At 35.1% G+C, this 24,781-nt stretch overlaps 3 protein-coding genes across 14 annotated transcripts in view; 1 reads left to right on the forward strand and 2 right to left on the reverse strand.

Annotated features, from left to right (window-relative positions):
• The window catches only part of LOC127879510 (protein SDA1 homolog), a 317,665-nt gene extending 295,276 nt beyond the window's left edge, over nt 1–22,389 (reverse strand). The window contains exons 1-2 of one of the 8 annotated variants that reach the window (XM_052426389.1): nt 22,248–22,389; nt 1,593–1,697 (exon numbers count right to left, since the gene is read on the reverse strand). In XM_052426389.1, coding sequence (XP_052282349.1) covers nt 1,593–1,697; nt 22,248–22,307 — 165 coding nt within the window. In that variant the 5' untranslated portion in view covers nt 22,308–22,389. Of the gene's footprint in view, nt 1–1,592; nt 1,698–7,475; nt 7,515–20,844; nt 20,864–21,475; nt 21,495–21,532; nt 21,673–22,247 lie in introns of those variants that run through there. The other 7 variants (XM_052426390.1, XM_052426386.1, XM_052426391.1 and 4 more) reach the window with 7 other exon arrangements.
• The window catches only part of LOC127879511 (thyrotroph embryonic factor-like), a 292,222-nt gene that overhangs the window by 242,968 nt on the left and 24,473 nt on the right, over nt 1–24,781 (forward strand). Inside the window, exon 1 of one of the 4 annotated variants that reach the window (XM_052426400.1) lies at nt 21,768–21,938. The exons of 2 other annotated variants lie outside the window; for them this stretch is intronic. In XM_052426400.1, coding sequence (XP_052282360.1) covers nt 21,848–21,938 — 91 coding nt within the window. In that variant the 5' untranslated portion in view covers nt 21,768–21,847. Of the gene's footprint in view, nt 1–21,767; nt 21,939–24,781 lie in introns of those variants that run through there. One more of the 4 variants, XM_052426398.1, reaches the window with a different exon arrangement.
• The window catches only part of LOC127879508 (uncharacterized), a 155,631-nt gene that overhangs the window by 44,582 nt on the left and 86,268 nt on the right, over nt 1–24,781 (reverse strand). The gene's annotated exons all lie outside the window — the stretch shown is intronic.

Consider the following 24,781-nt stretch of genomic DNA (forward strand, 5'->3'; position numbering starts at 1 on the left):
AATTTGATTTTCTAACGAAAAAAAAAAGTCAAAATGTGTACCTGATGGATTAATAGTCAAAACATGTAACACTATTAAAACCATTTTTTCAGGACGCTAGGCATGAATGGGTTAAGGCCAAAAACTATTGCAAACCACCGACCCAGTGAGCAATTATTACCATTTTAGAGTCCTGTCAGCACTGTGCAATGGCGCTGAAGAGCATCTCGAATGTCAAGGGCAAAATCCTTTGTCTCGTCTGGATAGCAGTGGGCGACCTGGATGTTATAAAAGGTCATTGAACTAAAATTATCAGGTGTCATCACTATAGACAATAAGGACAACTGGACCTGTCCCACTGGCAACCTTCTTTTTCTGAAACCAGAACCATTTTCAAACTCAGACAATATATCATAAGAACAAATGTTCTGACCAAAGTTATGAAGATTGGACAAAAACATGGCTTCTAGCTTGTAAACAAGGTTTCACCATAACCATTAACCCTTTCAGTGCGGGAACCGAATTTTGAAGGCCTTTGCAAACAGTTTGGATCCAGATGAGACGCCACCAAACGTGGCGTCTCATCAGGATCCAAAACTGTTTGCTATTCTGATAATTTTCTTTGAAAAAAAAATCGTAGAAAATGCTAATTTTAGGAATTAAGCAGACGACATTTTAGCAGACGACAAATTTCCCAGCATGCAAAGGGTTAACAGAAAACTTCCCGATTCCTTACAGGCTTATTTTTCAACGGACAGTAAACAATTTTAAAACCCTGCCTAGATACCATTACAATAAATGTTCTGAATATACTTCATAAAGAGTGGACTAAATAGTGTGACTTCCAGGGTGGTTAAAAATGTTTCACTAAAGCCATATAAGGAAAACTGCCCCACCTTCTTGCAGCAATGTTTTTCAAGGGCCGCAACCATTTTCAAACTTGGCCCAGATATACATTATTACCAAATGTTCTCAGACAGTTTCATGAAGATTCAAATGTGTTTTTTTATAGAGTCAACCAAGCTTTATTATTTTTGATCTAGTGACCTAGTGTTTTACCTCAAGTGGTCCAGTTTTGATCTCGACTGAGATATTATTGGGAATATTTTTCTGACCAAGTTTAATGAAGATTGGACAGTAAATGAAACCCGTAGAATGTTAACATGAAAATGTTGACAACAAACCATGCACTACAGGCGATATTAAAAGTTCATGTCACCTTTAACTAGCGAGATTTTGTTTAGGGCCATGGTCAGATATTCTCTTCCGTGAAAACAGTAGTCAAATATCTGAGTTCTAAGACAAACTTGATTGCTGCTAATTTAATCTTTTATAGCCACACAAGTCTGTTATTAATTTTCCACATTCAAACATAACTTTGAAAGTTCTAGATCAAATACTGACCACAAAGCTTTGCAATATATTATATATAATTGGCAATTTTGAGCTTCATTTAACTGGTACTTAATTTTTTATTAGGCTAGCAATTAGGTACTCAATTGAACAGGTCAAAAGGAACCATATATTGTTTTGGTGGTGGTCATATACTCATACAAACACAGAACAAGGTCAATCATAATTCAAAGACTGCTAGAATTGACTAGAGCACTTACTTGTGCTAGGAACATCAGCAGTTCATCTAGAGTCTTGGAGAACTGTGATGGTTTGAGGTGGAAGATATGCATATTTGACTGGTAGTGTCTGTACTGTTGAAGGAACTGAAAAACAACAATACATTTCTGAGCTGCATAATGTGAAAATGCGTCTTATGCTATATGCGGCAAGGTTTACTCAAGACCAGCCTGCGCAGACAGGGCAACTTAAAAGGCTTGTCTTGACCCACCCTGGCCACTTTATGACACAGGGCATAAGATCCATTTTGCATGATGTGAGTGTAATTATAAGTTGTAAAAATGCTAAAATTTATTTATTTTCTCTTCAATAACAAGGGCTATTTGTAAAACATGCATGCCCCCCATATGGGCTGTCAGTTGTAGTGGCAGCCATTGTGTGATTACGTTTTTTGTCACTGTGACCTTGACCTTTGACCAAGTGACCTAAAAATCAATAGGGGTCATCTGCTAGTCATGATCAATGTACCTATGAAGTTTCATGATCCTAGGCGTAAGCATTCTTGAGTTATCATCCGGAAACTATTTTACTGTTTCCAGTCACTGTGACCTTGAAATTTGACCTAGTGACCTGAAAATCAATGGTCATCTGCCAGTCATGATCAACGTACCTATGAAGTTTCATGATCCTAGGCGTAAGTATTGTTGAGTTATCATTTGGACACCATTTTACTATTTCGAGTCACTGTGACCTTGACCTTTGACCTAGTAACCTGAAAATCAATAGGGGTCATCTGCCAGTCATGATCAATGTACCTATGAAGTTTCATGAACCTAGGCGTAAGCGTTCTTGAGTTATCATTCGGAAACCATCTGGTGGGGACGGAGACCCCACGACACCAGTACATAATATAATCTGCAAATGTGGTCCTAAACTGCATCCAAGAACGAGTCACTTTGACCTAGTGACCTCAAAATCAATAGGGTCATCTGCCAGCCATGATCAATGTACCTATGAAGTTTCATGATCCTAGGCGTAAGCGTTCTTGAGTTATCATCTGGAAACCATCTGGTGGACTGACATACGGACCGACATGTGCAAAACAATATACCCCCTCTTCTTCGAAGGGGGCATTATTAAAGTATTATATGGACAGTTGGGACAGTTTTTAACCACTAGGAGTGATCTTACCCTATGTGGCCGGGAGAATAATGTTAAATTGTGACTACCGGTAAGCATGGTGAGAATTTGTGGGAAAATTCCATGATAAAAGACAAAGTAACAGTCCTGGCAAGCTCAGACACACACACCCACATACACTTGACCTTTGTCTTTGAGTCCTGATGCATGCATACACATGAACCTGACCATCCTGACCATGCTATTTTAACCCTTAACCACTTGGATACGTATTTTGACGTGTCTGTAATCCCTTAGAAAGTTAAATTTTATTATAGACCTTTCTTACTTGATTCAAGTTTTAAAGGCTTCATTTTCAACCCTTAGATACTGATGAGCAGCAAACAGCATAAAACCTGAAGAGACTGTGAGTTACTCCCAGACTGTTCTGGTTTTATGCTGTTTGCACATAGCCGTTTTCACTTTGCATCTAAGTCACGGCTGTTATCATGCGCGCCACCTCTTTTTTGAGATGCATTAATAAATGAGCCAATGCAACTTCCGAGGTGGCGCTCAGACCCGGATGTTTTTAAATTTCATGGATAATTTTACAGGGTGATTAGGTTTTATATGTTTTTCAACATATTTCGGATTACTTTTAAAATCTGGCAATGTAGTGTGATTCAGTGAAGATTTATTCATCCAAAAATGTACAGAAACATACACCCTCGACCAATTTAAAAACGTGAGAACCTTTATAAGTAGAGGCATTGTGGAGTTTTAAAAAGAATTTCGATGAGTTTTTCTTGTGTGACAAGAAAATGTTCACCCAAATAAATCGCAAACGGCATCAAACGATTGTGTACAAAATACATTTGATGCTGCATGCACACAAGTATTGGCTTCTTTCCGACGAAGTAGCTAATTTTGCATTTTTCCTAAAGAGATGGAGCCAATGCACTTGAGGTGGCGCTAATGAAAGAAGGTGGCGCCAATGCAAGATGTATCAATTTACAGTCATATCGCAATGTCAATATCGCATGATGAACATTTGATAGATAAAGTTATTAGTAATATTAAAAAAAAACACCGTACATTCGAAGGCCAAAATCTTTACAGAACCTTAACACATTCTGTAATAAATAAGAATTAGTATTTTTTAATAATTATATAATTGATATTCTCAATTAAAAAGTCATCAACATGAATAAAACATATTGTGCGATATATACCAACAATTTGTAATACTCGATAAAACCAATAACTTAATGTTCAGCATAATCAAAATAATTCATCGACCACAATATATGTATACAGTATGGCAATTCACGAAATAAATATAAAAGTATACTTCTTCTTGTAGCTATGATTTGTGTATCTTAATCCAAATGCTTAACTTACTGAAAGACCAAGGACAACGAACCTTGATAAGGGTCATATATGTTTTTTTCCTACGATCAACTAAAAAAAAAAAAGGTAGCTCAGTCTTTTTCCGTTAACTTTTTTGTATAATTCATTTTTAATGTTCTTATCATACAAAGATGAACGTTTAAAACCATCAAGACATTATTAGAACATTACTTGTTCTTATTAAAAATGCACGCGACTCAAAGGTGATGAAGAAGTCAACTTAATAAAAATAATGCAAGTCTTGTAAACATTATAGAAACCATAACATAAAATATATCACTTTAAAATAGCTATACACGTGCATTGGCGCCACCTCCTAAGCTGCGCGCCACCTCCTTGGCATTGCTCCATCTCTTTTTGAAAAATGCAAATGTATCTATTGCCGATGTTTTTGTGTACGCATTAACTTGTACATGTTCAAAGCAATCGTTATATGTAATTAGCGATTTAATTTGCTGTTATTTTGCTCGTCACGATGGCAAAATACATCGATTTGCTGTCACAATTCTATCATGCAACAAATTATAAAGGTCCTCACATTTCCAATTGGGTTGTGATTGTATGTTTCTGTACATTTTTTTATGAATAAATCTTCGCTGAATCGCACTGCATTGGCCGATTTTAAAATAATGCGAAATATGTTGAAAGAACATTATAAAACCTAATCACCCTGTAAAATTATCCGTTACATTTCAAAACATCCGGGCCTGAGCGCCACCTCGGAAGTAGCATTGACTCATTTATTAATGCATCTCAAAAAAGAGGAGGCGCGCGTGATTAACGGCCGTGTAAGTGGGAAAGGGTAAAGGTTTCCGCAAATTGGGCTAGAACAAATTGACATTGGACAGCACAAGAAATGGGTAATTTAAATTTTGATACCCATGGAATTGAAAATAGTGCATAAATAACCACGAAACATGTATGACAGTCAGACAAATCTCACAAAAAGATGAAGTATGATAAAGACACGATGTACAACCATCAAATTCAAAATTTAAAAATGTGCATCCCTCATCTTACACATTGACACAATATCTGAACAGATTCTAATCTATTCAGACAATTTGTCTGTCAAGTCTTTCTTAGATTTCATGGCGTATGCAATTAAATTTACTTTTTTATACAGGAATTTAAAGAATAAACATTTAGAAACAAAATATTGGGTTTCAAAGTGCACATTATATATTCCACTGGTGTCACTGAAACTGGTTTAGTTTATTATTCATAATGAAAAGACAGGTGCATTAAAAAAAACAGAAACAAACGTAAGTGATGTGAAACAAAATGTATTTGTTGAAAAAATTGGCAAGAACAATAATGATTTTGAACAACTATGGTTACCTAATAAATCGTGACAAACACAATACCTGTTACCAGGATTTATGCTGTTTGCTGCTCATCAAATACCTAAGGGTTATAAATGATGCCTTTTAAACTTGAATTTAGTAAGAAAGGTCTTTAATTAAATTTAACTTTCTAAGGGACTACAAATACATAAAAATACGTATCTAAGTGGGAAAGGGTTAAATACAAAGCTCAAGTTTTTAATAAGGTTACATTCTTATGACTATGTTTTAGTTGGTACAGTTTTATTGGTACATGGTGTTAACACACTTCACGCTATTAATTGTTGCAGTTTTTGTTTTATTAGTTAAATAAAGAAATAATTCTTTTTGAATGCTTTGAGCTTTAATGAAAACACATGTACAGCTCAAAGGTCTTCTTTTTTTCAATCAACCTAATACATTGTAACAAACACAATACTCATTACCATCAACATCAATATGAGTGTGGAGAAATGCTCAAAACAAAAATTAATCAAATACCATTATCAAACCGAAAGCAGAAATTTAACATAGATTCAATCTCTTAAACAACATATCTGGAGACAGTCGATGTTTCAATTTGATGAGACAAAAGATCTATCTTGCAAAGGATTCTGGAAATAGTTGATGTATCTCCATTTATTTTCAAAGAAGAACATCTTTTTTTAGCTTTTATTTCACATTAGGAAAACTCAGTGTGTCCATTCAATCTCTTGCAAGACAGTTCTGGAGATAGTTGATGTATCTGATTTATTTTCAATTTCGGAATCTTTTTTTTCCATATTTTCACATTTCCGAATACATAGCCTTGTTTTTATTGCAAAGACTTAAACATTTTCATTAACTGTTGACGGCAGACATGGTGAAACTTGGATTAATATATATAATTCTGCAAGCCACACCAGATCATGTAAGTTGTTTAAATTTGTGCGAAAATCGCAAATTTAATTTTTTTGTTTATTTCAGCCAGAAAATAGTTTATGTGGTTCATATTACCCATTAAAGTGCTGCCTGGATTCCAAGGGGTGGGGGTGGGGTTACATGAAAATAAGCCTTTAAGAGTTGCAACTCCCAGCAACCCAGAGGGTCATTAATCTGGAGTCAGAATATTATTAGTACTGCAAATAACACATATTAACATATTGGTTCCATTTAATGTTGATATTTCGCTTTAATTTTTTTGTAAATTTATTACTGAAAAGTTTATGTTTTCTGCCTGGTTGTCAGGTTGGGAGTTTATATAAAAGAAACTTTAGGACTTGCAACTCCCAGGGACCTGGAGGATCAGTAGCTGGGAGGCGGATTATTATCTATGCTAGTACCTTAAATAACACATATTACAATATTTGTTCCATTTAAGGGACCTTTCAAGTTTTGGTAAATTGACAAAATAAAAAAAAATGTTTCAGATTCGCAAATTTTGATGTTGTTATGATATTTGTGAGATAACAGTTAATATTGAACATTTACCATGCATTAATTGGCATCTTTTGACGATTTTTAAAAACCTGAAAATTTATAAAGCATTGCAACGCGAAACAATTGAATAATGTTGAGTTTTGTTTTTGTCGTTATATTTTGTGACACTACAAGGATTGCTTATATAAAGTATAAAATGCATCACTGTGAGTGACTCATTGTATGAGCAAGGATGGTTGAGTGGTCTAAGCGTTAGACTTTTACTCCAGGGGTCATTGGTTCGAGCCCAGTTGAGGGTTATTATTTTCTTTAATTTCATTTGTTTTGTAATGGAGCTTTTAAGATCCAAAAGTTTACATTTATCAATATAAAACATTTAATGACAAACTACAATACATGCCAAAATCTGTAAAAAGGCACTTTAATATTTATATTTCAATTTCCATTTGATGTTTATATTTCAATTTAAAGCATATGTAAGTAAATGATTAGATGTAGAATATTAATTCGCAGCTGGTAAAGAACGATGCTACAATAAAATTACTAAACGATAGAGTAATGTGAATTATGTCCGAATAGGTTTTGAACGTCCGAATCTTGAAACATAACAAACTATGAAAGTAGTACATTTTCTCAATATAAAAGAATTACTTCATCTTTGTATGATCCGGGATCTCGTTTAATTAAGTTCTGCAAACTGCGGTAAATTGTTTGGAAGTTTATTTCTATTTCTTTCACTCATTTTGTATGTTGACAGTACAACACGTGAAAACGGCGGAAGTAAACAATAATCGCGTACTTAAGGTTACAATGCACAATGATCTTGAAGCCAGTACCAGTGTAGACTGTAGCGTAAAGACATACTGCAATTATTTATAAAATACCGATAAATAAAGTAACACGTTTATTGATATATCTATAATGAAATAACCCTGAAATGAGTTACCTATGTAAACCTGCAGGTGCAGTTCATTAACAACAGGTGTATTAGCACAGGATGCACACAGATTTGTCTCCGAAGATAACGTTAAACACACCTTGTTTATCAGAGACATGGTAGCACCCCCGCAACTGCGGTCCAGGTGAAAGTGGCTGTCGAATGCGGTAAGTTCCGCATTCCTGACCAACACCCACTCACGGACCACAGGCGCGTCCTCCCATTTCATCGCTTATCTTAATATCTTTAATTTATAATAGATCTGCTATGCTTTGTTTTAAGTGTTTTAAATGTGTATAATATATGTGTTGATATTGAATAATTATGTGTTAATATTAAAATGTGTATAATATATTGTTAATATTGAACCATACAAGATAGCTTTAATGCAGTTTTAGGTATCTTACCCTTTGTCTTATATGTACTGTATGTGTTTGTAACATGCAAAATAGTATGCACTTAATGTACATTTGTACTTAATTGGTGTTTTATGTGCTTTAACCGTGTCTTTGTACTTTAAATGCTTATATAATATATTTAATCTTTCTTTTAGCTCATTTATACTTGTTATACCACTGTGAAACCATTTATTTTCGTCAGCACGAAATTTCGTCGTTTATTAAAAAAAGGACGTTTTCGTCAGCACTTAAGTTCGCCAATTCCTGGCTTTGAAAAAGAAAATAAAAAGAAAAAAATGCTTCAGTCAATTTCTTTGTCAATCATGTCCGAAATATATCGCGGTTGCGATTAATCGTGGTGGGGAAAGAGGGAGAACACTTGAATGTCACTTGCAGGAGGTGGGGCCGGTTTGTCACATGCAAATAAATATACTAGTCTTTTGTTGATCGTTATTATGATAATCAAATTAGTGGGACCGAATAACCGTAGCTGTGCGGGCCTGAATTGAGGGACAATTTCTTTGCCCCAAGGTTTGGTTGGCGCGGCGTGGTCCAGACGACTGGGTCGGCTCAGGAAACTGAGCTGACACAGAGACCCGGGTCATCTTGTACTTTGGCGATGACGGTTCAGGCGACTTGGTCGACTCGGGAAACTGAGTCGATACATAAACCCGTGAATTGGTTCCGGTGACTGGGTCGACTCAGAAAACTGAGTTTGCACAGACAAGCTATTTGCCGATACGGTCCCCGTTTCATATCCGTCTCATCTAGAGTCCGTGTCCTAACGAATAATCATGTCCCATATTTAAACAAAATTAAGACATGATGTGTGATCAACACCAGACTGATATACATTCTCCGAATTGATTTTAAAGGGATCTTTTCACGGTTTGGTAAATTTACAAAATTGAAAAAAGTTGTTTCAGATTCGCAAATTTTCGATTTAGTTATGATATTTGTGAGGAAACAGTATTACTGAACATTTACCAAAGTCCAATATAGCCATTATATGTATCTTTTGACGATTTGAAAACCTAAAAATTATAAAGCGTTGCAACGCGAAACGATTGAATAATTTGGAAACTACGAAGATTGCTTATATAAGGTATACAATACTTATTTTGTGTATACACGGCGGAATAACCGAGAGGGCTAATGCGTTTTTACTTCAGACTAACTCTAGAACTCCGGGGGTCACTGGTTCGAGCCTTGGTAGCGGCTACTTTTTTCCTTGTTTTAATTTTATTCATGACTTTTTACTGGAGCTTTTAAGATCCAATGTTTACATTTATCAATATAAAGCATTTAATGACAAACTTCAAAATATGCCAAAATCTGTGAAAAGGCCCCTTTAACATGCATATTAATTGTCATGTATAAGTCTTATAAGTCTCTAATAACTCATTCCATGAGTGGCCAATGTTTTTTCTTTTTGTTTTTTATATGCAAATCTGTGATAAATGTAAATATTGGATGAGACTATAATAAATAAATAAATAAATAATAATAATAATAATAATAATAATAATAATAATAATAATAATAATAATAATAATAAGTTGATTACAAATTAATACAGAACATATTGATTTGTGTTTGGTTGTTAGCGTTTAACTACAATAAAGGTGTGTTTCGTTTATGGGCTATCGATCTTTTTAATCATAGACAACTTCGACAATTGTTACGTACATGCTTCAAATCATTGTTATTTGTAGCAATTGTTTACGTTACAGGTAACGAGAAATTAGCAATTATGACGATAAGTTCCATCCAAACGTAGGGTAATTGTTTACAGAAATTCACTTTCATTTTCGCGCGATTTTCAGGAAATCCCGAGAAGCATTTTCGAATGACTGAGTATGACGCAATAAAACATTGCATTCAATCTAATTTAAACTCACTCGTCCATTGGTTGTTACAATTTAATCTGAACTGTGCCCTATGAAACCGCTGTCATTTATTGCAGTGTTAAATTTACACTTTAGAAAAATGGCGTTTGTTTGTGTTAATGAAATGTTTGAACACATTTATCGCGACTTTAAACCCGTCATCCGCGTTATTATTGGAGTAAGCGTATTAATTTAAATTTGCTTAATTCATTGACATTATTTTATTGACATGTCCATGATCTACAACCCTACTTCCCCCTCCGTACGCCTTGACAGTCTCTCACTTCGGCCCTGCCGAACAGATGAATGTTTCGAGCATTTCAACATATCAGACCTAACCTGCCCTTCAAGCAGGACACATATTAAGGTGTATTTCTTCACCCTCTCCTACACGTACAGTATACAGCCTTATCTTGCCCATCATCAACAAGACCACATCTCTCTTTCTCACCAACCTCCCGTGCAGGGTGGTCATGACCACCGTGCAGGGATGGTCATGTTTCAGTTGGTCATGATATAGTCGGTCGGGATTCTCATTGAACCTGCTCTCTTATTAGCTCGTCAAACATTCATTACCAGGTGGATCAGTGCCGTGTATGAGCCATTCCTGAATAAATTGGAAATCGCTCACTGCCTTTACCACAAACCTTTGCCGTTAGGAGAAATCAGTCTCTAAAATAACGATACCTGTAAACTTCTTCAATATCAACATTTGAATCTATTTTATACCTAACAAAATAAGGTAGCTTCTTTATAAAAGGCGGTGTTAAATATAACATTAATGAGGTCACATTGACGTTTATATTATTTAACCAGGTGCGTTTAAATAGATGAAAAAAACTAAATAATTATTATGACTCTGTCTTTTACTTAAAAATGAAAAAAATCGCAACTCTGACATTCCAGAATGGAAAATATTTCAACATTATTATGTTCAATGCATTAACACCTAAAACAGCCATTAAGTCATTATAGCAAGTAACTATAACATTCTGTACCACAGTGACACTTACAGACTTCATCATGTTAGGATACGCATTATGCAGTGAACTTTTAAATGTGCTTGTATCCATGAAATTAAACGAAAGCATATGATAGTAAAAATATATAAAACTTTATTAACCTGGGAAATAAGTTTAAAACTCAGAGGAATGGTAACAAACCTAGCCTTAGCGCACATACATTTTTAGTTTTTATTAGTCATAAAACAGAGGTGAATTTTTAAACAAAGAAACTTAATATGTCCCATTTTAAACCGTTTGACACCAGTCCCCGGTCTTACTCTACATTCGTCTATAACGCCGCGATATGAACGGGTTTGCAGAAACCAAATATTTAGATCGGAGAATAAACATATATATTGTTACTATTTTATCATTTAAGTCCTCTCATTCATTACTCGGCAGTTTGTCCCAAGTATTTACCTCTCGCCAAGTCAACGATAGCTCCGCTCACCTACTTACCTGACTTTGAGATTGAAAAACTTCAACAACAATAAACGAGCTTTTAACCCGAGTTATTTTGGGCAATAAATTATACCATGCAAGATCAAAAAGAGGGTTTATCAAGCTACATGTATATATATATATATATATATATATATATATATATATATATATATATATATATATATATATATAGCAGATATTCGAAACTAACATGCATTTGATTTACAATCGCGCAATGACCGCAGGTGACATATTATGTAACGTTAGTTCATATAGTATAATATTGTAATATTGCCCCAGTACAAATATAATGAAATAATTCACGTTTTGGGGAAAAAGAAACGCTCCCATAATATTCTGCTAATTAAATGTAGAATTTTTAAAATCACAGTCCAAGACCCCTAAAAACTTTTCACAACATCGAGTACAGTACATCAACTTAATGTTGCACTTTGTGAAATATTTTTAACGTTCTACTCTTATCAAAACGGCCAAACAACGATTGGCCATTACGGACCACCATACATTTAATCCCTTATCGATGACCACACGCACTCACGTTGCACATAGTTTTTCAGTTTACACGGTTTAGGAACATAGCGTACTACTTACCAGGATAAAATGTATTGGACTCGGTAACAACTGGAATTTCAATACAATATACAAAGCTAAATATAAGTTCAGTATTAATACTGTTAAAAATTGAGCATACTATTTTTGTTTGATTTGCTTATAAAAATAAATATTTTTAATTACTTCAAGTTTAATAGGAGTTTATCGGCCATTCTAAATGCGCCAGTTTAATAAATATAGATAAACGTATTTGATTATGTGAACAAAATCTCAAATATGCAGTGTTTTAAATATGTAAGGCGCTTTGATTTCAGCAAATTTGGAGAAAAAGTGAGAATATAACGCCATTTGTATCCATGTGTAAAGATCCTTGCCGACATGTGACAAGTAGATCATTTATTTTTCTTTGTCTAGAAATCCATCGTTGACACATAATTGAGTGATCGCCATTTAGGCTCTACTTTGATATCCCAATCAAAGTATGACATTAGTCAGAGACATATCAAGAAATATTGTTTGATTGTCTATTGATTTATCTTTGCATAAGTGTTAAACATATCGTCCCATAATTTATAGTCAACATTAAATTTTGTTCAAATTGATTTCAAGAGCATCAGATTTGTGTTTCAGCTAAAAATATTTAAGCAACGGTCTATAAATAATAATGTTTGTTGCAACCATTGTGGAATATTTTATTATATTTTCATATTGAAAACCCAGCAATTAATATATATTTTTTTATTCATAGCATCTATGTGTTCTTTTTAAATAAATCAGTACGACAATATTTGGATGTCACCCTTTATGTACCAGTCCCCTTATGTACCACCCCTTTATGTACCACTATCTGACCCTTTATGTACCATATATATAATATATAGAAATAAATAGTATATGGTTTAATATGAAGGTGTGTTAATAATGAAATGCATTTTGTAACATATTATTTATGAATTTAGACTAATATATTGCCATATATTATATTTTATGCCAGCTTGTGTGTCAGTGACTGTCTTAGTATAATTTATTAGCCCCAGTAGTAATAAATGATTCATATTCTTACCTGAAATTAAAGTATATTATAAAAATCCATTTGTCACTATCTTATCCTGACTAAGTCTAACAAAACTGTAAAAAATAAAATTATTTCCTTTTTTTTATCATGTTTAGAGAATGACCTTAATTTTCAAACTGTGAAAAATCAAAAAAAATCCTTCTTTAATCATGTTTACAAAAATATAACTGGTGGTGTCATCAAAGGATGTCTATTTGTGGTATAAATAAAGTTATTAGGTACCTATGTAATTATAAAATTATCACGTTCATTTTCAATTAAAAAATCAAAGAGAGGATAAAAAGAAAGTTTTCACAGGTTTCAAGTAATTAAGGTAAGTGTTGTTGCTCAATTGTTAAAGTGTGTATATATGCTGGTGATATTCAATATGTAAATCCATACCAACATTATGGCAGACATTATATATTCTTGTATTGATTGTGGTACCAATGTCATTGACGATGATGAAGCTATTTCGTGTGATATTTGTGAGAGATGGCAGCACAGGAGATGCAACACTGGTTAGTTAAGTTAAATTAGTATATAATCCTGTATAAAATAAAAGCATTTTTTAGCCCCAAAAAAGGGAAAAAACATACTTTTATTAATTATTACAATGTCATTATAACAATTTTTTTTTCATTTTGTCAAAGTGCTTACTGATTATTCTATGATTATAAGAGTAATTTAATTTAATAGTTGAACATTAAATGAATTCATTTTTATTTTCCTTTTCAGGTATTACCCTCAGACAGTATCGCCGGATGGTGAGGCAGGAGCTTGAACTTCCCTGATCTTGCGGCCAGTGTCGGGAACATCCTGCTGCCGTACTTGACCATACCGCTGCAGATGAACCTGCTGCCCACGAACCAGCAGAACCCGCTGCCGACGAACCAGCAGAAACCGCTGCCGACGAACCAGCAGACCATGCAGTACAAGAAGCTCCATGACAAGCTCTACGAAATCTGGGACAGATATGAGAACGAGGATGAGTACACCACCTCGAGGCTGCTGAGGGAGTCGAGCCACCTGGTTGGATCAGGACCCATTCCGGCCAACATTGAAGACCACGGCGAGGATGAGGATGAAGAGTAAAGATGAAGAGAAAAGAAGTGAGACATGTACTATGTATAGTGAGACATGTACTATGTATATTGAAGTTGGAAAATGTTCTTTACTTCACATGTGCTATGATGTATGTTTGTAAAATATAATAAAATGTTCTTTGCTTCCCATGTGCTATGATGTATGTTTGTATTTGTACTGTTGTTTAAAGAAAAAATAAAATACCCCCCCCCCCTTATTTTATGAACTTTTCATTTGTTATTTTTTGTACTACAATGTATGCTTGTATTTGTACTGTTTACCAATAAATGAAAAAAAACTCTAATGATTTGAATGATTAATGCTCTTTGCTTTTCATGTGCTATTTTTATGTATATTTTCATTTGTACTGTTTGCCAATAATCAAATAAAAGTATTCCATTATCAATTTTGTGGATGATAAATGTGTTTGGCTTTTCATGTGCTACTTTTATGTATTAAGTATTTATATATGTATTAAAATTACAATATAACAGAATACAATAAAAATTTCTGATTTGATTTAGAAAAAGTATTATGAGATTATGTGCTGGACTATGTTATTGTTATGTAAAATTAAATAAAAGTATAAATGTTGTTGTTAATTGGTCTAATTATTTGAGGAATGTGTCACTTCTGAAGAAGGACCCATTTGGTTTGGGATGTTTACTCAACAAACATGACATTTAACACCTGGCATAGGTGAGGAATGTAGAGCTGTTGACCACCAGACAGTGTCATTTGTCTTCATTAGAGATACTGTAACCATTGCATAAGGTTCATTTCATTTTAGCTTTATCATTTTATTTTTGCTATTGGAAATAAAACAATTTATGAATGTGAACAAAATTTCAATTCTAATTCATATTGAGAATTTTTTTTTAATTTTAACATTTAATTTTAAGATTCAAATTTTTGGTTCTTTACAATTGAAACAAAATTGGAAATATTAGAAATAACTACTTCTGTGAACAATATCCAATTATAATTCTATTTTTTAATTTGCTACAGTTTAGATTCAAATTTAGATTGAAATTTTTGTTTCTTAACATTACATTATGAATTGCAATAACAAAATAGATGTAACATATAATTCAGCAATATTTTACTAAGTAAGAACTGAGTTACTAAGTTACTCAGTTTTATTTATCTTTTTTTTTGGTTCTTAACATTAAATTATGCATTGCAATAACAAAATAGATACAACATTTAATTCTGCAATATTTTACTTAGTAAGAACTGAGTTACTAAGTTACTCAGCTTTATTTAACATCTTTCAAATTTTTAAAACTTTTCTGATAGCAAGAAATAAATGATTCAGTACAATGAATTGCAATGTTATAGTAGACAATATTTGTTTAACTCAAATTTAACTCAATCAACACTGTCATGTATTGTAATGTAAGGGACACAACTCGTATTGTCTTGTTAAAGCATGCAGTCATGAGTTACTTGTATTGAGATTTATATATATATGTGAATCTATGAATAAAGCCAGTTTTGAGTTACCCACCGACGAGTTCAGAGTTATTACATGGTGTCAGAAATCTATTAAAAATCGGCGCAATCAGGCGATTGCATGACAATCGTACGTTGCAAATCTGTTGTTAGAGGTTCATTTTATACAACAGCGAAATGGCTTCGAAGGGAATCAGGCCATTACCGGAATTTAACCCGTCAGAAAGTGCATCAAGTTGGGAAGACTACAAACGGGACTTCATAATTCATTTGGACGCGCTATGTCTGGACGACAAGCCTGGAAAAAGAAAGGTTGGTGTCCTACTTGCCAACATGGGGAGAGAGTGCGTAAAAATTTACGATTCGTTCGCGTGGGCGCCGGAAGTTGTTGCCAATCAGGATGCTGGAATCGCGGCAGTGCCAGCCGAGGATAAATACCATCTAGAAACAGTTTTCACAAAATTTGACAGACATTTCGGAGTGCATAATTACCGTAACATTAAAAGACAAGAGTTCCTCAACACAAAGCGTGGTAACCTGTCAATAATGGATTACATTTCGGAATTAAAAAGAAAGGCCGAACACTGTCAATATGGGGAACAAAAAGAAGGGTTAATATGTGACATGATCATTAATGGCGTGAATGACACAAAGTGTAGTGAAAAGCTAATGGAGATACCGGTTACACAACTTACCATCGAACGTGTCGTGCAGGTTTGTAGGCAAATAGAATTGACCGCGTCTCACATCAAATCACTGGGCGAAAGCCCTCACGTAAACATCGCTAGAACGCATCAAAACCCTCATAAGCAACAAAAATACTGTGCCAAGTGTTGCAGAAAACATGAAGTAAGGAAATGTCCCGCCTATCAAAAACAGTGTGACAATTGCGGTGAGTTTGGCCATTTCAAGGCATCCAAATTATGTCCTGCAGTCGGTGGGACATCGCATCAACAAAAGGGGATATCACACAGAGGGGCACGTGGCTATGGACGTAGACTGCGTCATCGCGGAAGTGATCGGGGAATCCACCGTGGATATCGGGGCCGTGGAGGTCAACGACGTGTCAACTACACCGAAGCCCAGGAAGACCAGGTCGAGGAAATGTTTAACCAGTTTGAACATGCGGATGTGAACGACGTATTTATCGCAACATCGAGTGAAGATAATCATGAATGGTCCGCTAACTTGAAAATAGGGTGTAAAACGATAAAATTTGAAATCGACAGTGGCGCAATGTGCAGTGTCATGTCATATGGAACAGCGAAGCTATTTGAAAAGATTGCACCAATCACAAGGAGTGATGTTATTATTAGCGGTGTCAATGGGCCAGCAGTGAAGGCGCTAGGAATGATTACATTGCTGTGCGAGCATAAAAATATCAAGCGTTCGGTTAATTTCCAGATTATGAACACTCCAAGAGGCATACACTTGCTTGGAAGGAATGATTCAGTTGATTTTGGGCTGATCATGAGAATACACACCGCAAGACTTGAAACAGAATCTATCATTGAGAAATATAGTGACGTCCTTGGGGAAGAGATTGGGTGTATACCGGGCGAGTACGAGATTAAAATCGATAAGTCAATAGAACCAGTAGTTCATGCACCAAGACCGGTTCCAGTCGCGATTCGTGAACAATTGCAAGCTGAACTAAAACACTTAGAGAAATGCAACATTATTGCTAAAGTAACAGAACCTACGCAATGGGTCAGTAGTTTGGTGTGCGTAAGGAAGAAAAACGGAAGAGTGCGAATATGCATTGACCCCACAGATTTAAACCGCGCAATCCGAAGAGAACATTACCCAATGAACAGTTTTGATGATGTTGCCACAAGATTGAATGGGAGTAAATACTTTACAACGCTAGACGCGAATATGGGTTATTACCAAATAAAATTAACTGAAGAGAGCTCGAAGCTCACAGCGTTTAATACTCCGTTCGGCAGGTACCGATACCTGCGGATGCCGATGGGCGTGAAGTGTTCGAGTGAAGTGTTCCAACGGTCCATGGAACAGAACTTTGGTAACATTGACGGGGTAGAAATAATTGTTGACGACATTTTGATTCATGATAGAACACTGGAAGAACATAACAGGCGCTTGGAAACGGTGCTTCAAAAGGCACGTTCAATTAATCTGAAGATGAATAAGAAAAAGTGTATGTTTGCCAAGCCGGAGGTGGACTATGTAGGTCACAAACTGACTGGAGACGGAATTAAACCGACAGATCAAAGAGTGAAGGCGATAGCAGACATGAGAGAGCCAGAAAGCTTCAGTGAGCTGGAAACCGTGTTAGGCATGCTATCGTATGTGTCTAAGTTCATCCCAAATCTCAGTGAGTTGAATGCACCACTGCGCGATATGAAAAGGCTAGAAACGTGGAGCTGGGGTGACGAAGCGAAGCGCGCGTTCAATAAAATAAAAGAAGCTCTTGTTTCAACAAAAGTACTTCAGTACTACGACTTGAAAAAACCTGTCACACTCACAGTAGACGCATCAATGAGAGGCCTGGGAGCCGCGATAATCCAACAGGACCGTGTTGTGGCATATGCGTCACGTGCGCTCACACCGACAGAGCAACGGTACGCTCAGATCGAAAAAGAAATGCTAGCCGTTGTATATGGCTGTGAAAAATTCCACAAACTGCTATATGGCCGAGATACTTTCCTAGTGGAATCTGATCACAAACCGTTGGAGTCGATTCTAAAGAAAGAAATACATAAAGCTCCGCTAAGGATTCAACGAATGATTTTAAAGCTTCAACCGTATGACTTCAACCTCGTGCACAAAAGCGGCAAGGACATGGGTCTAGCAGACTGCCTCAGCAGATTACCGTTAGAAAATCAAGATGAGAAAACTATCGATGAAGAGTTGATGGTTTTGAAGCTCGACACGCTGTCGTGTTCAAACCATGACAAAATTGCACGCGCAACACAAGCGGATGAACAATTCCAAGTACTGGCAAAGGTTATCATTCGAGGATGGCCAGAAACGAAGTGCGAAGTTCCAGTTGAAGCCGTTCCATTTTGGGATTACCGCGATGAAATATCAATTTACAATGGAGTTCTGTACCGAGGGGAACGCGTGTGTATCCCGAAAGAAATGAGAACAGAAACGTTGAAAGTCGCATTTAGGGGTAGTAAACTGTAAAAAGAGGGCGAGAGAGTTAGTATTTTGGCCCGGCATGAACAAACAAATTGAAGATCTTATTGGCAAGTGTAGTGCGTGTTTAATGCATCGCAAGATGAGCCAAAAGGGGCCAATGATCATCCAACCAGTACCTGAGCTACCCTGGAGCAAAGTTGGAATGGACTTATGCGAACAAGAGGGTAACAATTACCTAATCATTGTAGACTACTTCTCCAACTTCATTGAAGTAGCACCATTGCAAAGAGACACTCGAACGAGCACCATCTGAAAACACATCAAGCAAAACGTGGCTCGTTATGGAATCATGGACTCAATCATCTCGGACAACGGTCCACAGTTCACCAGTGCTGAATTCCGAGAATTCATCGAAAAATATGGCATCACCCATATTACGTCGTCGCCTTTGCACCAACAAACAAACGGCCTTGCTGAAAAGGCTGTACAAACCGTTAAAAATCTAATTAAAAAGTGTAGCGAAACAGGGGACGACATCTACTTAGCCCTGTTAGAACTAAGAAACACACCACGCGATAACATCGGATCACCGATGCAACGTTTGATGGGTCGACGCGCAAAAACACTAATACCTATGAAACAAACATTGCGACAACCAGAAACAACCAGTGAAAATGTCGCACCAAAGTTGTTGGAATTTCGTGAAAAGCAAAAATTCTACTACGACCAACACGCGAAGAGCAAAGACAATCTTCAGCCAGGGGACGCAGTAAGAATTAAAACCCCATCTGGCTGGAAACCGGCAGAGTATGTGAAACCGTCCGAATACCCGCGATCACATATCGTTAAGGCAGGCGAATCGGGGCGCGAATATCGCCGAAACACGGACATGCTAATGAAAACAAAGGAAAGACCACACATTATCACCACAAACAATGACGTGTACATACCGGCACCCACAGCGCCAACAGAGACGGTAGCAGAACAACCATCAACAACTCCAAATCACGAAAACAGTGCTAGTGCGAGATCGAGCGAAACTCGAGACAAACCGGGGAAAGAGAGTGTACAAGACACTGTTAGAAAGAAAACGAGGTCGGGAAGAGAAGTTCACAAACCGATACGGTTAAATGACTATGTGTAAGATGTGAAGTGCAAAACATGTGTCATATGACTGCCTTATTGTAGTGCAAAATAAACTTATTAATAAACTGTTTAATAACTATCATTCGGTAATATTGGTATTTGTATAAGTAAGATGTATTGTGGTGGTAAATGCATAATGTTCTTGAAACTGTACTATCATAACGAGTAAGGAACAGTTTGTACATATTTATTTTTATCATATCAAACTCTTGGTTAAGGTTTAAAGATTCAGTGCCTTCAGCGCTTTGATTTTTCTTCTAACAACTAAATGTTCATGAAATTTTCTTCTCACAAAAATCCAATATTAATTATTTTTGGGTGTATCTACTTTCTAGCTTGTTTTCGGTGTTATAACAGTCTGTTATCATTTCCTAGCTGAAACCCGACATTTACTGTATCTGGCATTTGTCATTTTGTCCTGAACAAGCTTGAATCCGAGATAACAGAGACAATTTTTTGGAAAGTAAGCAAACATGTATTTTAGTGAATAATTTTGTCTTACATGTTGTTTTATTGTTAATTTGATTTTATGAAGTTCAATTGCATATTTAATTATAAGAAGTTCTTCATTACTTAGAGTGCATTTTATTCATATAGAATATTCTATTTTCAATAACAATTTAACACTCAGAGGCGGCTGAAAGAAATTCCCACTATGGTTTTATAAAAAGAACAGTTTATAATGTGTTACTACAGGTTATGTTATTTGCTTTCTTTCATAAACCTCTTCGCATATGTAACGATAGAGTAGTTGGTGTATCATGTGTTTATATTTAAAAAAGAAAAAAGAAAAGGGGATGTCATGTATTGTAATGTAAGGGACACAACTCGTATTGTCTTGTTAAAGCATGCAGTCATGAGTTACTTGTATTGAGATTTATATATATATGTGAATCTATGAATAAAGCCAGTTGTGAGTTACCCACCGACGAGTTCAGAGTTATTACAAACACTTTATTTGCACAGGTAATTAATGCCCATTCATACTGCTATGAATGAATGGACAACACCTACACAATATATAGGTGGTACATAAAGTCTCAAAGTGGTACATAAAGGGACTGGTACATAAAGGGACTGGTACATAAAGGGTCACACCCCAATATTTAACAAGACTTTGAACTTTTGTTAATAGCATCAAAATAAATTGAAAATCATCTATTAATTCAGTCTGTAAATCAACATTTATTAATACTATTTTTTAATTAACGCACTAAATCTTACATTTAAGTAATGATTTATTTAAATCGTAAATTAACTTTCAATAAAGATACATGTTACTTACATTTTTTGTTTGGTACCTAAAATTATTCTTTTTTAAAAGTTCAGTGGTAACTCATTCATGCCCCTTAATTCTTTACTGTAGACTTTGCATTTATGAATACATTAAAAATTAATCACCAGTTTGCAAATATGTTTCCCTTATGTAAGCCAATAATAGGTGTCATTAACCTCTCGTTGTAGGTATACCTCTATAAAGATCCATTTTCCGAAGCCTCCACAACATTTACTATATACAATTTACCGAACTAGTTATTTACCGAAACCTCTACTTACCCGACACTACCGTGACTAATTTATATGTATTCATTCATTCGTTAAAAAAATACTAACTCTAGTTTTGAAGTTTTCTTTAATTGACAACTGCTTTATTCGTTCATTTTTAACCATCTTTTTCCACAATGAAAATATATCCCGTCTCCAAGTTATCATGCATTATATGAAATTTTGATCCTCCGTCGTGATATTTTTCACATTTGCTTCAACGTGACTTGATGTTTTGGTCTATATTTAGCAACCCAATGAATATCGCCGTTGGACAAAATTGACGGTTTTGATTGGTTTGTCACTAGTCTGTGCGCACTGTTTCTTTACATTCGCTACAAGGCCACAAAGTTGTGATCAATTTGTCTGAGAAAGTTTGCGATCATGTCGAATTTTAGGTACACAGGCCACGGATTTTCTCTCAAGGCACTGTTGGAGGATCCGGATTTACAAAATCCAACAAATCTTCAAACAGGCAAGTGTTTTTATGCTTTTAACAGAAGTGTAGCTAATTGTGCGCAAGTTCATTAGTTCTGTTACTTGACCTACTTTTACGACATAGTTGAGTACAGATTACTCCTATAAATATGAGGTCGATTTACATCGACCTCATATCGTTTAACGTTATTTTGCAATAGCATCGTTCCGACATGAATTCATGTCGGAAGCTTTAACGGTATCAAATTCATATAACAGCACAGAATAATCATGCAATAAATTATTAAACATAAAATATAAACATTATTTTACTAATTGCATTAGAAAAATGTTTATACAAACTTACAAGTAATGATAGTCCAGACCTTAAAACACTACCACTGTTCAAATTCCATATTGTTGCCATATAGCACTGTGTAAATTGAAAGTTGCATAATGTTACCTCATTGGTCGGTTATAAATACATTGTTTCTCTATGTATAGTATTCGATTTAGACGAAAATAATAACTTACGTGGAATGTCATATTAGTTTTCCATTAAAACTTTGATCTTGCTGTGTGTGTTTATGGACGTTATTAATTATGTTATACTTATTTTTGTATTTCATTAAGAATTAGAACGTGTAGCCCTTTTTGTTAACTGTTTTTAGCAAACGATTCGCGGCTTAATAAGACACGGAAAATAGTTAAAGCGACACTTTCATTTAAAGGTTTAATGTGAACAATATTAAATGAAACCTTTTTTGGTATTAATATATTTTATTGACATGTTAAATTCGATACTTGAAAAGGTGTTTAGTCTTTAAAAAGATGTCGCTGATATTGTTAATTTCAAACTGTTAATATGCTTAATGTTGTGTAAGAAATTGAATAGTTTCACTGAGTTTTATTCCCGCCTAAAATCCGATATCGTAAAACGCGCAACGGTTAAGAATAAGGTCTAAATAAGTTTAAGTATTCAGATCTGAATATCAGCAGCTGTGCCAGCTGGGAGCCCCGTTTTGGCTTTAACAACCGCAAGCGAAACAACATACTTTTTTAAGTCTTGCACTTAGACTCCATGATCACAAGTATAGGTCCCTGCTGTGGCGTATGACACCATAGTGTTATTTAGTATTGGTCGGCACAGTATCTGATCATAACGAGACAATTGGTTTGTGCTGAACACAGGGGCAATAAAACCACAGATCTATCAAAAAACAAGATTATTGAGATATCTTTTATTGAACACCGCGATAAAAATGCTCAAACCACGGACTCTAGATTACACGGATAAGAAACATGGCAACATTCTCAGAATCATCACTGCTATATGTGTAATCACCTAACAATTCGTCTAAAAATAATTTATATATTTGAGTTGAAGACGATGTACTGTTGTATAAGTCTGAATAAACTATCTGTCTGCCTGTCTAAATCAAAGCCGTCATCGTCCCAGTGAAAAAAAATCTGATTTTGAATAGTTGAACATGATGCCCTTATGTCAAAATACGAAATGACCCGCGTAACACCGACCGTGATTTTCAAGAATCTTTAATAAATTGATAATTTAAGGTAAATAACATTTCATATAATTATACATAATTCCCTCGTTGATAATTAACAGCAAACGATGAATGTTTTTGACACCCATTTTATTTCAAGTATGCATGCAAAGCCGAATAAAATCGAGAGGGTCCGCTATATACGCCGTTTCATCATAAATTTAACACCCTTGCTGTGTTATAAACAAGAGCTGAAATAGTTAATTTATTAAGATTTATTTATAATAAGCTTTATTGATATGTTTCGTGAACAAAATACTACAATATATCATAAAAAATATAATAATCATGGCAAAGGAAATTCAATGGCCGGTTTCTAAACAAAAGCATAATCGCCAAGACCGTAGCATCAGTTCAGTGCGTTAGGAACTCGCGCTACTTTCTTCCGCCTTCATTCCTTAATTACTTTCGTTTTTAAACAATTTTTTTTCTATCGTATACAGAATTCTATTCTCCTAAGCAAGTTGTAATTTTTAAAACTGAACTCCAAATATAAACGCTACAAATTGGTATTAAGTACGAACATGTCAACCGTAAATCTAGATTCTAAAACTCCAAAACGGTATGATGTTTGCAAAAGTTAAAGTTATAACTCACCGGGCTGTCGAAATCAGAAGAACGCTACAAATTGGTATTAAGTACGAACATGTCAACCGTAAATCTAGATTCTAAAACTCCAAAACGGTATGATATTTGCAAAAGTTAAAGTTATAACTCGCCGGGCTGTCGAAATCAGAAGAACGCTACAAATTGGTATTAAGTACGAACATGTCAACCGTAAATCTAGATTCTAAAACTCCAAAACGGTATGATATTTGAAAAAGTTAAAGTTATAACTCGCCGGGCTGTCGAAATCAGAAGAAAAACTTAATATATATTTATATATCTGTATACTACGTAACGTAAGCTTTCTAATGATATATAATTTGTCAAAATCTGCCGAGAAATGAAACTATAATTCAATAAAAGACGTGAGTGGGTACATCAAAATGTATAACCTCGGCGCTTCGCTGTACGCTAATTGTACAAAATCGATAGCCACAATACGGCAAAACGCGCGGTGGTAAAACATAAAATGTGTATTTCTTGTGTTTATCTCGCTATAAATCCATTAATAACAACGGGAATATACTAAAACGTATATTTTTGAAAGAGGAATTAATAAGCAACAAGATAACGTATAAACCAATAAAATCGGATGAATAGTTTTTGCATAAGATTGAATTTACTACAGTAAGGGTCAAATACTCGATTCATCTCCTAACAATATACACTCCGTGATACAACTGGTAGTTTTAACACACACATATAGGTTCCATTTAATTTAAGAGTACAG

Source organism: Dreissena polymorpha, chromosome 4 (assembly GCF_020536995.1).
Source record: "Dreissena polymorpha isolate Duluth1 chromosome 4, UMN_Dpol_1.0, whole genome shotgun sequence".
Classification (NCBI taxonomy): Eukaryota; Metazoa; Mollusca; class Bivalvia; order Myida; family Dreissenidae; genus Dreissena; species Dreissena polymorpha.